The following is a 12,383-nucleotide window of genomic DNA, read 5'->3' as shown; positions in this document are numbered from 1 at the left end:
ATTTGGTGAAAGTGTCACGTAACTTGTACATGAACTTGGCTGAGACACCAGCATCAAGTTTCCGTGGTGTGCAAAGAGCAAATGAAGTTTTACTTGCTGTGAAAAAACTCGTGGCTTCTTAGACTGTACAGGATGGTTTGGTGCCAGTGTAAAATGAAAATCTGAGAAGGGCTCTTGCAATGCGTTTCATTGGTATTGCACCCCAATTCTCTTTTTGGACAGATCTGGAACACCTTCTTCGGCGGCCGCTACATCATCCTTCTCATGGGCATCTTTAGCGTGTACACAGGGCTCATTTACAATGATACCTTCTCGAAGTCCTTCAACATCTTTGGCTCGTCCTGGTTTGTGGAGAAAAAGTATGTCCCATTTTGTTTAATTTGTAAGAAGAGCATTGCTTTCCTGCTGGCTGGACGTGTCTTTAGGTAGAGGTCGTTATTGTCTGCAGTGTTACTTTAATGGTGGTTAGAAATTGGTGGCAAGGCTTTCTTGCATTTCTATTTTATTAACTTTAATTCTGGATTCTTATTTCTTTATTTCCACACGCTTTTTTGTGTAATTTGGACAAAAACATCTCAGCAGCTGTGAATTTTCTTGTGAAGTGGATGGAAGCAGCAGTATTCTAAATCCACTGAATGTTTTTTTTTTTTTAGATGTGATTTTCCTATTTGAATATTGCTGCTTTAGGTATTCTCCTAATTCAGTTTCAGTGACTTAGGTTTTAACTATCAGATGCTGATTCCAAGTTCAGTGAAATACATTCAGCCCAAACTGCAATATAATGGCAAAGAATTCGCACTTGGCTTGGCCCGCTCTGGCAGCCTAGTGGCTATGGAATTCGACTGCTGAACCCAAGGACGCTGGATCAAATCCTAGCCGCCGCAGCCATATTTTGGTGGAGGCGAAATGCATAAATGCTCGCGGGTTGTGTAATGTCAGTGCATGCTAAAGAACCCCAGGTGGCGGAGATTAATCCTGAACTCTCCACAACGGCATCCCACATGTGCAGCTTTGGGACTTCAAACACTATGTACTATACCATCGCACATATCTTAAGCTATCTAATTGTTCTTTAAAGCACTTTAAAGTTGATTCTTTAAAGTTGATTGATTCTGCTTACGTTGTATCTTAATGGCAGTGCTATCTTGTTCTTTTGATTTAGCACCATCGATGACAGGCAAGTCCTCCTACAGGGATATTCTTTTTGAATTCTTTGTGCAGAGGCACTTTTTTTAGATGCCACACAAGCAATCATTCTTTGTAAAGATAGTGTCTGTGACTTAAAATGTTGCCGGACAATGGCCATTACTTTGAATCTGAATGAATCTGTCGTCTGGGCTGCTGTGATCTGTCCCGTGTAGTTAGTCGCCAATTTCTTCAAAGCAGTCTCAAGCATTCTGTGGTGATTCATATTTGAAGCATGTAGTTGGTTAAATTTGCCGCATTTGGTTTCAGCACGTCTGTTAGCCAGGAGAAGCTTGCAACTCTGCACCATCGAATGCAGCCACGTATGCTAGCTGCCAGCTCACAGCCTACTTTACTAGGCAAGGCTTCCTGATGGAAACAAAGGCACCACATACGTTGAAGTAGCGGATTTTGTAACAAAGATATCAGTTGCCATACATGTTGCATGGAAAGACTTGAAAGTCCACAGCACCTAAGGTATTTGTGTTTCGTTAGCACTTCAGTAATGAGAGATGTACCAACTAGGCCAAGCAGAACAACACACTGTAATGTGTGGAACAAAAAAAAAATTCAGTTGATCAATCAATCAGTTGATCAAGTTTATGGCTTTGAGGGCTGCTGCTGGTTTCTGCATCAAAACTGGTATGTTTTGACAGTTCACATTCAACACATAACGGTGCAGGGTCAAAAAGTGTAGTAACACTTTCATGTGACATACCTCCACATTCTAAAGCATCCTGATCTTGCTCAGGGTGATCCCCCCCCCCCCCCATCACATCTCGTTTGTTTATCTATTTCGAAACTGTCTGCTTGAGCAGAAAGCAGAACTCTCAGCACACAGCAGCGACAGTCCTGCCCCTCTTTCACCATTGCACTATAAATGGTTCCTGAAGCCATGCATGGTGAAACTTCATAAATGTGAAAAAATTAAAATATTTTTGAAATAAAATATTTGTTTCACTTTACAATTCAGAGATATCCTTTCATTGGCGGAAATATTTTTTTTTTTTCAACATAGACTTTTGAGTTGTCCCACAGTGCAGCATGCTAGGCAAATTCACTACCCATTACTTGTGGCGAAGCTTCAAACATCTGACATTGACTTTAAAATCGCATTTCTCATCATGCGCAATGCTTTCCTTATGAGAATGCACAAAAATTTTTTTTGCCGAATTACAATGCAGTTGATGGGGTCGAATTTCAAAAATGGCGTCTAGAGAAGACTGGCAGATCTTTCAGAATGCACACAACACAGCCCTTGAACAGGAAAAGTTTAGATCCTCGAGAACCTACGCTGGTGGACGCAAGCTTTTCCGTGCCAAACTTTTAGAGTTGCTACACAAACAAGCGGTGTCCTACATGTAGGAGGCTAGGCATGTATGGGTTAACATTGAACCCTCCATGGTGTTTGCAATGAAATGACTGTTTGGTGATGCATAGTTCTGTGCAATGATTAGTGATTAAAACAGGATATTGGTCAGTAATTTGAAAATCAACAACTCCCGCAGTTTGGGGGGAACTTATGTTAGTCAAGATATGGTCAATGAGTGTGCTGGGTCCTTCACTTTATTTCGGAGAAACAAATGTTGTGCTTTTCTGTTGAAGCTGAACAAACCTTGAACTTTTGGTGGCACGAAAATTACCTTGGTTGCAGAAAAGCCTGCTAATGGCCAATTTTCGTGTTTGTTGCATTGTCTCTAGGTCAATCTACCAAGAGCACGAGCAGCTGGACCCAGTTGACAACTATATGGGAACACCGTACCCATTTGGTGTGGATCCTGTAAGTTTTGTAATGTTTTGTTTGCATCGCTGTTTGAGCATGGTGTCTTGAAATGAATGTCGTCTGTTCACAGGTATGGCAGCTGGCCACCAACAAGATTCCCTTCACGAATTCATACAAGATGAAAACGTCGGTCATCCTGGGCGTGTCTCAGATGCTGTTTGGAGTTTTTCTCAGCCTCTGGAACCACAGGCGAGTGACGAAAACTCTTAATTTTGACCAGTGCATTGTGATAATTGAGACCACGAGCAAGCTAACCTGGAAAATCTTTTGACTGCGTCAAATAGAGCAATCTGAAGGTGTGCAATCCATTGTATTATTACAGAAAGAAGTTTTGTTTCTGGATGTGGCTTCGGATGACAGATGGGATGGTGGGCTGAGTGAGATTCCTTAACAGTGCAGTGGCATTTGCTCGTCGTGTGTTTGCTTGGAGTGATATTTAAGCTGCCTGTGTAAACAATGAGCAGAGTTGGTAGTCGGCGTCTTTGTGTGATGTCTCCGTCGGTCTCGTAAGTCTTTGCACTGCTCGTTGCACCTCTGCCAGCTCTCAAAAACCTTGTCGTGTATGGAGGTGTTGGTTTGTCCGTTTTGCTTTCCTCCATTATTGCTGGTTTTTAGCCAGCGTCTCTCCAGTTCTGCAGAACAGGTGCCAGCGAAGCTCTTCTTCTCTTAACCAGGTTCTTCAACAACATGGCCAATGTGTGGTGTGAGTTTGTGCCCCAGCTGCTGTTCCTGTGCTCCATCTTTGGCTACCTGGTGATCATCATCTTTGCCAAGTGGACCATCAACTTTGGCAAGGACACCTACTGCGCGCCCAGCCTGCTCATCACGCTCATCAACATGTTCCTCTTCTCCTACCCGTCCGAGCCCTGCTACCAGGCGGAGTTCTACAATGGGCAGGTGAGGAAAAACAGTACTTCAACGCTGCGTGGGCTGAATGAGATGGAGAGTGGGGCAGTAGCATGGCGGTCTTTAGTTCCTTTTGTCCAGTGCGTCACGGCAGTCTTACTACTCTAACACAAAGACCCCCATTCGTTGATTTCGCCACTATGGCAATGTTCAGGTAGAGTTCTACAATGGGCAGGTGAGGATAAACAGTATTTCAATGCTGCATGGGCAGAATGAAATTAAGAGTGGGGCAGTAGCATGGTGGTCTTTAGTTCTTTTTGTCCAGTTCGTAATGGCAGTCTTAGTGCTCTAACACCAAGACCCCCATTCGTTGATTTTGCCACTATGGCAACATGGGTTGCTCAAGAAGAGCAGCCTGGGTCTCATGAGCCCCATCGGTGGCAGCACCTGTCGTTGCAGGGCAGTGACGAATCACTTAACCATTGGATCAGGAGTGGTATAAGGACTCCCAGGGATATATGAATATAATGCCGAGAATGACCAGTTCTGCATATATGGGCATTGACCGATTGAGGCTATCGCTTCATACCCTTAAGGCAGAGTGTCCCCTTCTAGTAGTAGTGTGCTACTACTAGGACCCCACTCACTGACTTCGCTGATCTTTTGCGTGCCTGACCTTGAAAACTGAGCCGCAAACCGAAACCGAAGTGCTAGCACGCCTGAGTCGCATTCGGCCTAGCCACGCTAAATCATTTCTTTTGCCTGTGCTTCTTTCTCATGGAGCAGAGCACAAGATTAGGAGCCACTGGTGAGGTAATGGTGCATTAAAACTCAGTCGCATGTTGCATCGTGTAGTTAGCTACAGCTTTCCTCATTCAGAGAGAGAAAGGTTTAGTTAGTCTGTGTCCTCAGATCTGGGTTGCTGGTTTAATGGTATGAGTTGAAGCTGGAGTGGTGGTTCCCCACTGCATGGGTGATATGGGCAGCCAAGAGCATCCGTGGCATTGGGCAGACACTGAGAGGAGGGAGAAAGCGAGGGCGAGAGGATGAAGGATTGTAATGCTGGCTGGACATGTGTCAATGTGTAGGTCTGTCAACGGGGCGATGTCTGCGCGGCCTGTCAAATGTTTACTGCTTCGCAGCCGCCTGCAGCAGGTGGAGCAGCTCACTCTCCCAGGGATTGGGGATGGTGGGTGGCAGAGCTTTCGGAAATTTTGGCCAACATCTTTTAGGCCTAATCTTTTTTTTTCTCCCTCTCTGCCATTGTGTTAAGCATTGTAGTAAGGTCGTAAGTTTCTGGTGCTCAGTTATCTCAGGCATGATGACAATTGATGGCTTGCTGATTCTAGAATCTCATAATGAATTTAAGATCGCAGCATAAAAGTTCTCGGACCCATTGCACTGAACATGCCGCCATAGATTACTAAATCTGGGCTTTTGTACATGCCTTTACACAAGCAATACTCTTCTGTAGGTCAGTTTAGTCTGCCTGCAGTCTTGGTCAAACTGATTCACTCTGATACTAATCGCGTTACATTTTAAACTGTTTAGTGTGCCAAGATGTGATTGGTGACAAATTTTTACACATATGTCGTTCTGAAAGCGCTATACCTGGTGTTCAATTGTTTTTTTTGCTCTCTGTTAACACCTGTAACTTTTTCTATAGTATAGCTGAGAGAATTGTACTCTGATGGCGCTCAGGAGAAATGTACTTGCGCAACTCAGTGCAATATTCATGTGCCACTGAGGTGTTCTGTGAACTCGGCTTCAATTGGAAGGGTGCGTTATGCTTTGAAAACGCACTGGCGAGGCTCACACTGTGTTCGCTCTGTTTTGTGCAGAGGGGGATGCAGAGCTTCCTGGTCATCTTGGCCGTGATATGCATTCCCTGGATCCTGCTTGCCAAGCCTCTGTATCTGCGCCGCAAGCACCAGCTTGCGTCCAGGATTGCCGCGAGTGGCCACTCCAACGCACAGGTAGAGGCTTCCCCAGGACAGTACCGTGCCAATACTTGGCGAATTCCCAAGCATTCATGCTCTTTAGTAAAGGCATGAAATTTGCTCTAGACACCAACTATTTCAGAGCAAGTCATTTGCTGCTGAAGACTTTATGCTCAATTCAGTTGCCAGATTCGATAACTGTCTGCGCTGTTGCTTGTTGTGCTGTGATTTGCAAATATTGTTGTGATTGTCTTATCTTTTCCTGTCGCCCACTGCTGCCTTGAGTGTTTCCCAAGAACGCTGGTTAGGGAAGACCAGTTCTGAAGCCTTCATCCATCTGTGTTCAGGGCACCAACGCCGGTGCAGGACGGCCTGACCATACTGCCCTGAAGGAAGGTGAAGACGGCACAGCGGCCAATGCAGTTCCGGAACCACCCAGGGCTGCCAGTGTTGGTGGTGGTGGCCATGGTCATGGTGATGAGTCTGGCGAGTTCAACTTTGGCGACACCTTCATCAACCAGACCATCCACACCATCGAGTACTGCCTCGGCTCCGTGTCCCACACTGCATCCTACCTCCGACTCTGGGCGCTCAGCCTGGCTCACGCACGTGAGTGCAACTTAGCATCCCGCTGATGCTTCAGTGTGCAGGCCTGTTGGAGTGCCTAGTTTGGCATTTGGAGAAACCCAAGTTTAGATGCTGCAAACGCAGTTGAGAAGTAAAAAAACCAGACTTGAAAAGCAATGCTCAAGCATTGATGAGACCATATTTCCTCGTGCGCAAGCCCTTTATTTTTCTTTATTTTCTTAAAGTTGCATTTGTGCATAAACTGTGTAGCATAACTGTACAGCTCTTTGGAGTTGGGGGCGTTCGCAGCTTGCAAGTGAAACATGGGAACTGGCAAAATTTTCTGTTGTTCAAGCCGCTTTGCCCAGCAAAGTGATTTCTTTTTCAAGGGCCCTGAAAGGTTTGCACACCAAGGTTAAGGAAAACGAAGAACTGAGCGATATTGAATCGCCCATCACCCTTTCGCAAAAATTTTCAATCTAGCTTATGTAGGACCAGGGACCGAGCTGACTGCGGCAAGAGGCGGGGTGACATGACATTAGCTTGGCACCTTTGAGTTTCCCTCAGCTATATCTTACCGGTGCTCACCTATTGGGCAGAAACGTGGAGGCTAGCAAAGAGGGTTCAGCTTAAGTTAGGGACAACGCAGCGAGCTATGGAAAGAAAAATGATAGGTGTAACGTTAAGAGACCGGAAGCGGGCGGAGTGGTTGAGGGAACAAACGCGGCTTAATGACATCCTAGTCGAAATGAAGAGGAAGAAATGGGCTTGGGCAGGGCGTGTAATGTGAAGGCAAGATAACCACTGGTCCATGAGGGTAACGGAGTGGATTCCAAGAGAAGGTAAGCATAGCAGAGAAAGTTAGGTGGGCGGATGAGATTAAGAAGTTTGCAGGGATATGGTGGCCGTGACTGGCAAAGGACAGGGTTAATTGGAGAGACATGGGAGAGGCCTTTGCCCTGCAGTGGGCATAGTCAGGCTCATAGTAATGATGATGACAGTAGTATCACAGCTGACCCTCTGTTGTCATTGTCTCATGCATGCAACGTGCAGAGCTCTCGGAGGTGCTGTGGAACATGGTGCTGAAGAATGGCCTGATGCCCATCAGCGTGGTTGGTGGCTTCCTGATGTACATGACGTTTGCTGCCTGGGCTTTCCTCACGGTGGCCGTACTGCTCATCATGGAGGGGCTGTCTGCCTTCCTGCATGCCCTACGTCTGCACTGGTATGACATTGCTGCATTCAAGCCTTCGCATTTAAAGAGCCAAAATGCAAAGTAGGGTGTCAATTGTTCATTAGGGGTGTGCAAATATTCGAAATTTCAAACACGAACTGCGTATGTTTGTTATTCATTTCATATTCTATTTGAGAAATTGATGTTGGAGGATGTCCCTAATATTCGGCAGCAACCGAATAGTGCCAACTTTCATAAATCCAACCAGAGCAAAACCGCACGGCATTGGCACATTATTCAAAGACCAAGTTTAAAGTGTCATTCGTATTCGATTCGTATCAAGGCCAGGAAACTGAAACCAAAATTGAGCTTTATTTGGGGTATGATATCACGAGATAAGACTTCATGGAAACCATTGCAAAACGTCGTGTGTTGCTTTGCTAAACTGGCGAATGTGACAGCTTAAATTGTTGTTTGAAATCACCAAGAGCAAGATAGAAAGTTTTTCCTACAGCAAGTATTAAGTGAACATGGATGGACATCCAGCTCATAACGTAGCACACGGCAAGTTTCCCGAATGAGGCCGCGAAATGGGAAAATATCAAATTTTTACTGAAACAAAACTCCACTTGGCTGTGAAATTTGCCACAAAGGATCGGAAAACTGCGAAAAAGCTACTGTAAAGGTTCCAGTAAAATTTATTAGTCATAAAATCTCCCGTTATTGCATACTAAGGCAAATGTAATGGGACATATTAAATCTTTTCGAGCTTATCGGAAGTGCTTGAAAGTATCTGGTTGTGTTGGAGTGTATAGGCACAATCAGTAAACGAAGAATGAAATTAGAATAATTGAGAAAGGTGCACAGGGAAACATTCACAGCTCTGGAAAAACAAAATAAAAATTTTTAGAACTATCACACAGTACCTGTAGTCCGGTGAGGCCACTCGTTGTGGGCCTCTGTTTTGTGTGCACGGGCTTCAGTAGTTTTCCTAATGGTTGCATCATAAAAACTTGCATTTATACATAGAACAACATATTCAATTAGTCCACCCACAATTTGCCATCACTCTTGTCAGGCTTTTTGTCTACATGCAAACATCTATTCAGTTATTCCTTGAGCTCCTTAAAGATGCCACTGTCCCCGACCTGTGGCGCAGTTTGCCTATTGGAGGTAACCTTGTTTAAAGTTGATGTTATACTACCGTATTTACTCACATAATGATTGCACTTTTTTTTTTTCAAAAAATTGACGCAAATTTAGGGGTGCGATCATTACGTGGGGTAAATTTTTAACAAAAAAATTTTTGAGCCCCGAAAACGCAAACAAGTTGCAGGTCAGACTACCCTTGTCACTCGGGTAACTCGGGCGCGCTACCCGCGACGCCGCCAAATGCGGTTATCGCGAACCGAGATCGGCGATCTCGGCTTACGTCGTTAGCCGATAAGATAAAGAGTGCGAAGAGCGCACGAGCTGGCCCGCTTCAAGAACGTACTTTCTTCGCACTAAATCACATTCGAAGTTCGAAGGCTGCATAAAAGCGCCGCCCCGTGGCGCGACGGCGCTTATGCAGCCTTCGAACTCGTCTGATGGCGCAGCAACAGCGTAACAGCAACGTCCCGCGGCGCTCAAGTTACGCATTTTACCGCCGTTACTCCGAAAAATGTCCGGTCCCTGCCGCATCGCTTAAGTAGGCGACAAATTCGGAACGCTCGCGGCACCAGATTCCGCAAGCTTACCGCAATGATGCCGCCCGCGAGCGCGGCGGACGACGGCGCTCTGTACTCCCTAGTCGTTGCTAGGCCTAACTTGTTTCGTATCGAAGCCACAGTGGACGGCGCTTTTGAACTGACCAGCGCTATAATGAATGTTCTACTTATAATGCTGCCTTACTGACAACCCAATTGCTTCGTATTAAAAGAAATATATACGATCGATTTCAGCGACGCCTTAGCAGCGGAGCTGGCGTGCAAGCAGATAGGGTCACTCGCGCTGCAATGGCGGCAGCTGCTACGCGGCTGTGAACGTAAAACAAGCTTGTATTGCAGTTATTACTCCGACCAGCAACTCTGTACAGGCCAGTGATCCTCAAGGCGGATTCATTTTTGACGTTCCCGTATCCCAGGGCTTATTATTTACGAGAACAAAAAAGTTTAACCGGATCACCGCGTCACTTCGTTGCACCGCAACCCAGAACAGTGGCGAGCCTTGCAACAACGGCGAACCGTGATTCGAGATTTCCGCAGATAAGATTGGTATCCGCGATTAAGCATAACCGCATTTAGACTGCCTGTGTGACTAAAGGTCCGCCAACAGGCGGCTGCCGCTCCAATGCTGACAGAGCAAGATGATCATCTGCACGTGCCATCTGTCAGACAGATAGCAAGTACGATCATCGTCGGCTAGACTCAACATTGTCGACAAATTGCAGCGGCAAGTTCAGGGTGCGATCATTACGCGGGGAATAAAAAAAATAAATTTTGCGAACAAAATTTGGGGGTGCGATCATTATGCGAGAAATACGGTATGTCCTGCTGAAGAACCTCTGTAGCTTCTCTGCTTACTGACGCTGTACTCTCCCATGCAGGGTGGAGTTCCAGAGCAAGTTCTACCGAGGGGAGGGACACATGTTTGTGCCATTTGCATTTGACACCATACTGGAGACCTCCGGTACGGAAGACTAGTTCACTCTGGTCATTGTGCCTAGTCTGAAATAGGCTTTGAGAAGTACTAATATACTATTAGTCAAGTTTCTTTAGTTGCATAGCTATCCCTGTTTATCTGCTGTCTCATGCCAAGCCCCCTCTGGCTTTTCTCCTGCATGGATCTCTGCAATATTGTGTTCAAATTAACCACTTTTAATGTCAACTTCGGCGTCACTGACTGTTGTTGTTGTATGTATGAAATAAAATATAGCTTGCAAATCTGAGCCAACCTGTGAATGCTTCATACTTGTGTTAGTACAAGTATTGGTCTATCATTGTTTCCTGATCATTGCCCATCCAAAACGGCTACAAGCTGAAGTGTCATGGCTACAATTTCGTGAGAAACCTAGCATACAATGCCATGTCGTGCAAGTGACATCAGCAGATGGGGATTACGGCCACAGCCACTCCAGCCAGTCAAAAAGCCCCCCTCGGAATTCCCGCGTCAGCAACCGGCGGAAGTCGCGGAGGGACCCAATGGGTGGAGCTTGAGATGGGGCCGGCAGAGGAGCGGCAACATTTCCGTGTGCGAAAATTGATGACGGGCGCGAAAAAGCGGAAATTTTGACCACATATAGTTCAGCTTCCACAAAGTGCATTAAAAAATTCTTGCTGACGAATATGGTGAAGTAGCATCCTTGATAATCCTAGGCAGGCCGCAACTTCATTCAAAGCCCTTTTCAGAGGCGCTTTAACAGTACACTCCCCCGTCAAAAGTATACAGTCCAGTGGGTCTGCTTGTGAGACCTGCTGCGTGTCTCGTTATGCATCCTCAGTGACCACAACCTCCCGGAAGAGGAATGGCATCGCGTCCTCAATCTTCCCATGGTTTAGGCAGCTAGATGTGCTAGGGAGCCCCACTAAACAGCTTACAACCAAACCCCTTGGGCTGTATACTTTTGATGGGGGCTGTACTTACTTTTACTCATGCTTGTGCTACCAGCCTTTCGCGAAAGCCACTGCGATAACAGCTTTAGGACAAGCATCACGAGTGAACCAAACTCTCGTGGATGTGGATGCGGCTGCACCTACGCTGCGTCCTTTTTGTAGCGAGCGCCCAGTATTGCTCAGCCGACAATAACACTTGGCGCTGTATACCTGCAATGGAAAGTTGCCACACAAAATGCCGTTCTGGAGCAACTTGGCACAACAGGTCAGATTGGTACAGCCTTTCCACCCTTGGTGCACTCCTGAAGTGCACCTCTCACGTGTGAAGCATCCCATATGTGGTGGGGTGATGTTTTGTTCATGGATCATCACTTTCAAACTCTCATCTCAGCACTAAAACTAAAGGCAAACTGAAGAGACAGGATAGTGTGCATCCCAAGTAAATTATTGTGCGGTTTTGCGGGGACCCAGGTGCGTGCCCCGAATTCCTTTTATAATAAAGTTTTAAGCATGAAATGCTTTTAGCTCCCATTGTCGGCAGTGTGGTGACGTCACACCGAGACCGAGAGCCAACATCCGGGCACTGAATACCAGACATCCGGGCACTGAAACGAGAGCATCAGGGCACCATACGAGATTTGTCGAGACTCATGCGTGATCTGTTAGGGGCTTTGAGAGCAAGAGCAAGAGGGGAGCTCCAGGGCGAGAAGGGCTTTGGGCGGAAAAACTGCTTCCGTGCAGTCCCCAAGGATGGCGCCGCGGTCCCACACTCGCGCATGTAAAAGACCGGCCGCTGGGCCTTCAGCTCATGACGTTTGCCCCTTTGGCAGGCAGATGTATACACGCTCGCGGAGTATTCGAACGCGCTGCGTATACATTCTTGTCAGGCCTGCGTCTCATCGTGTCCGCGTACGCTTCTGCATCGTCCTGCATTTCAATGCCACCACCGTCAAAGCTGCTTATGCCGAGCAATGGAGCCGGATGAAAAGAGGTAGGAAGCGTATTGCGGAAAGCGATCGCTTTGCGAGAGTAGAAGACTGCTCGCCCCCTGCCGACAACGCCATGATTATGCAGCCGCTCCCAAAAGCGACAAGGCCGCCACGGTTCGCGGCTGGCTACCTAAGCCCGCACTATTGCAGGCGATCGCTCCGACGCGACAAGAAAAGTGTGGTGTGGTGTGTTGAACACTAGACCCATTTCAAGATTTTGATTAGTACCATCTACAACCAATGTGTTATGCCCGTAAACATTTCATGCTTACTCTACTCTCGGTTACGGGAGAGGCAGAGATTTTT

General features: G+C 46.5%; 1 protein-coding gene across 5 annotated transcripts in view; it reads left to right on the top strand.

Annotated features, from left to right (window-relative positions):
• Vha100-1 (V-type ATPase subunit a family protein Vha100-1) overlaps positions 1–10,424 on the top strand; it is a 44,875-nt gene extending 34,451 nt beyond the window's left edge. For all 5 annotated transcript variants that reach the window (XM_089547917.1, XM_089547918.1, XM_089547916.1 and 2 more), the window contains 8 exons: positions 223–359; positions 2,887–2,965; positions 3,039–3,157; positions 3,643–3,865; positions 5,656–5,790; positions 6,102–6,363; positions 7,375–7,546; positions 10,083–10,424. In XM_089547917.1, coding sequence (XP_089404043.1) covers positions 223–359; positions 2,887–2,965; positions 3,039–3,157; positions 3,643–3,865; positions 5,656–5,790; positions 6,102–6,363; positions 7,375–7,546; positions 10,083–10,179 — 1,224 coding nt within the window. In that variant the 3' untranslated portion in view covers positions 10,180–10,424. The remainder of the gene's footprint in view (positions 1–222; positions 360–2,886; positions 2,966–3,038; positions 3,158–3,642; positions 3,866–5,655; positions 5,791–6,101; positions 6,364–7,374; positions 7,547–10,082) is intronic.
• The last annotated feature ends 1,959 nt before the right edge of the window (positions 10,425–12,383 follow it).

The sequence above is a fragment of the Amblyomma mixtum genome, chromosome 6, assembly GCF_055824585.1.
Source record: "Amblyomma mixtum isolate Tamu chromosome 6, ASM5582458v1, whole genome shotgun sequence".
NCBI classification, from domain to species: domain Eukaryota; kingdom Metazoa; phylum Arthropoda; class Arachnida; order Ixodida; family Ixodidae; genus Amblyomma; species Amblyomma mixtum.
This window is presented reverse-complemented; position numbering and strand designations above follow the sequence as displayed.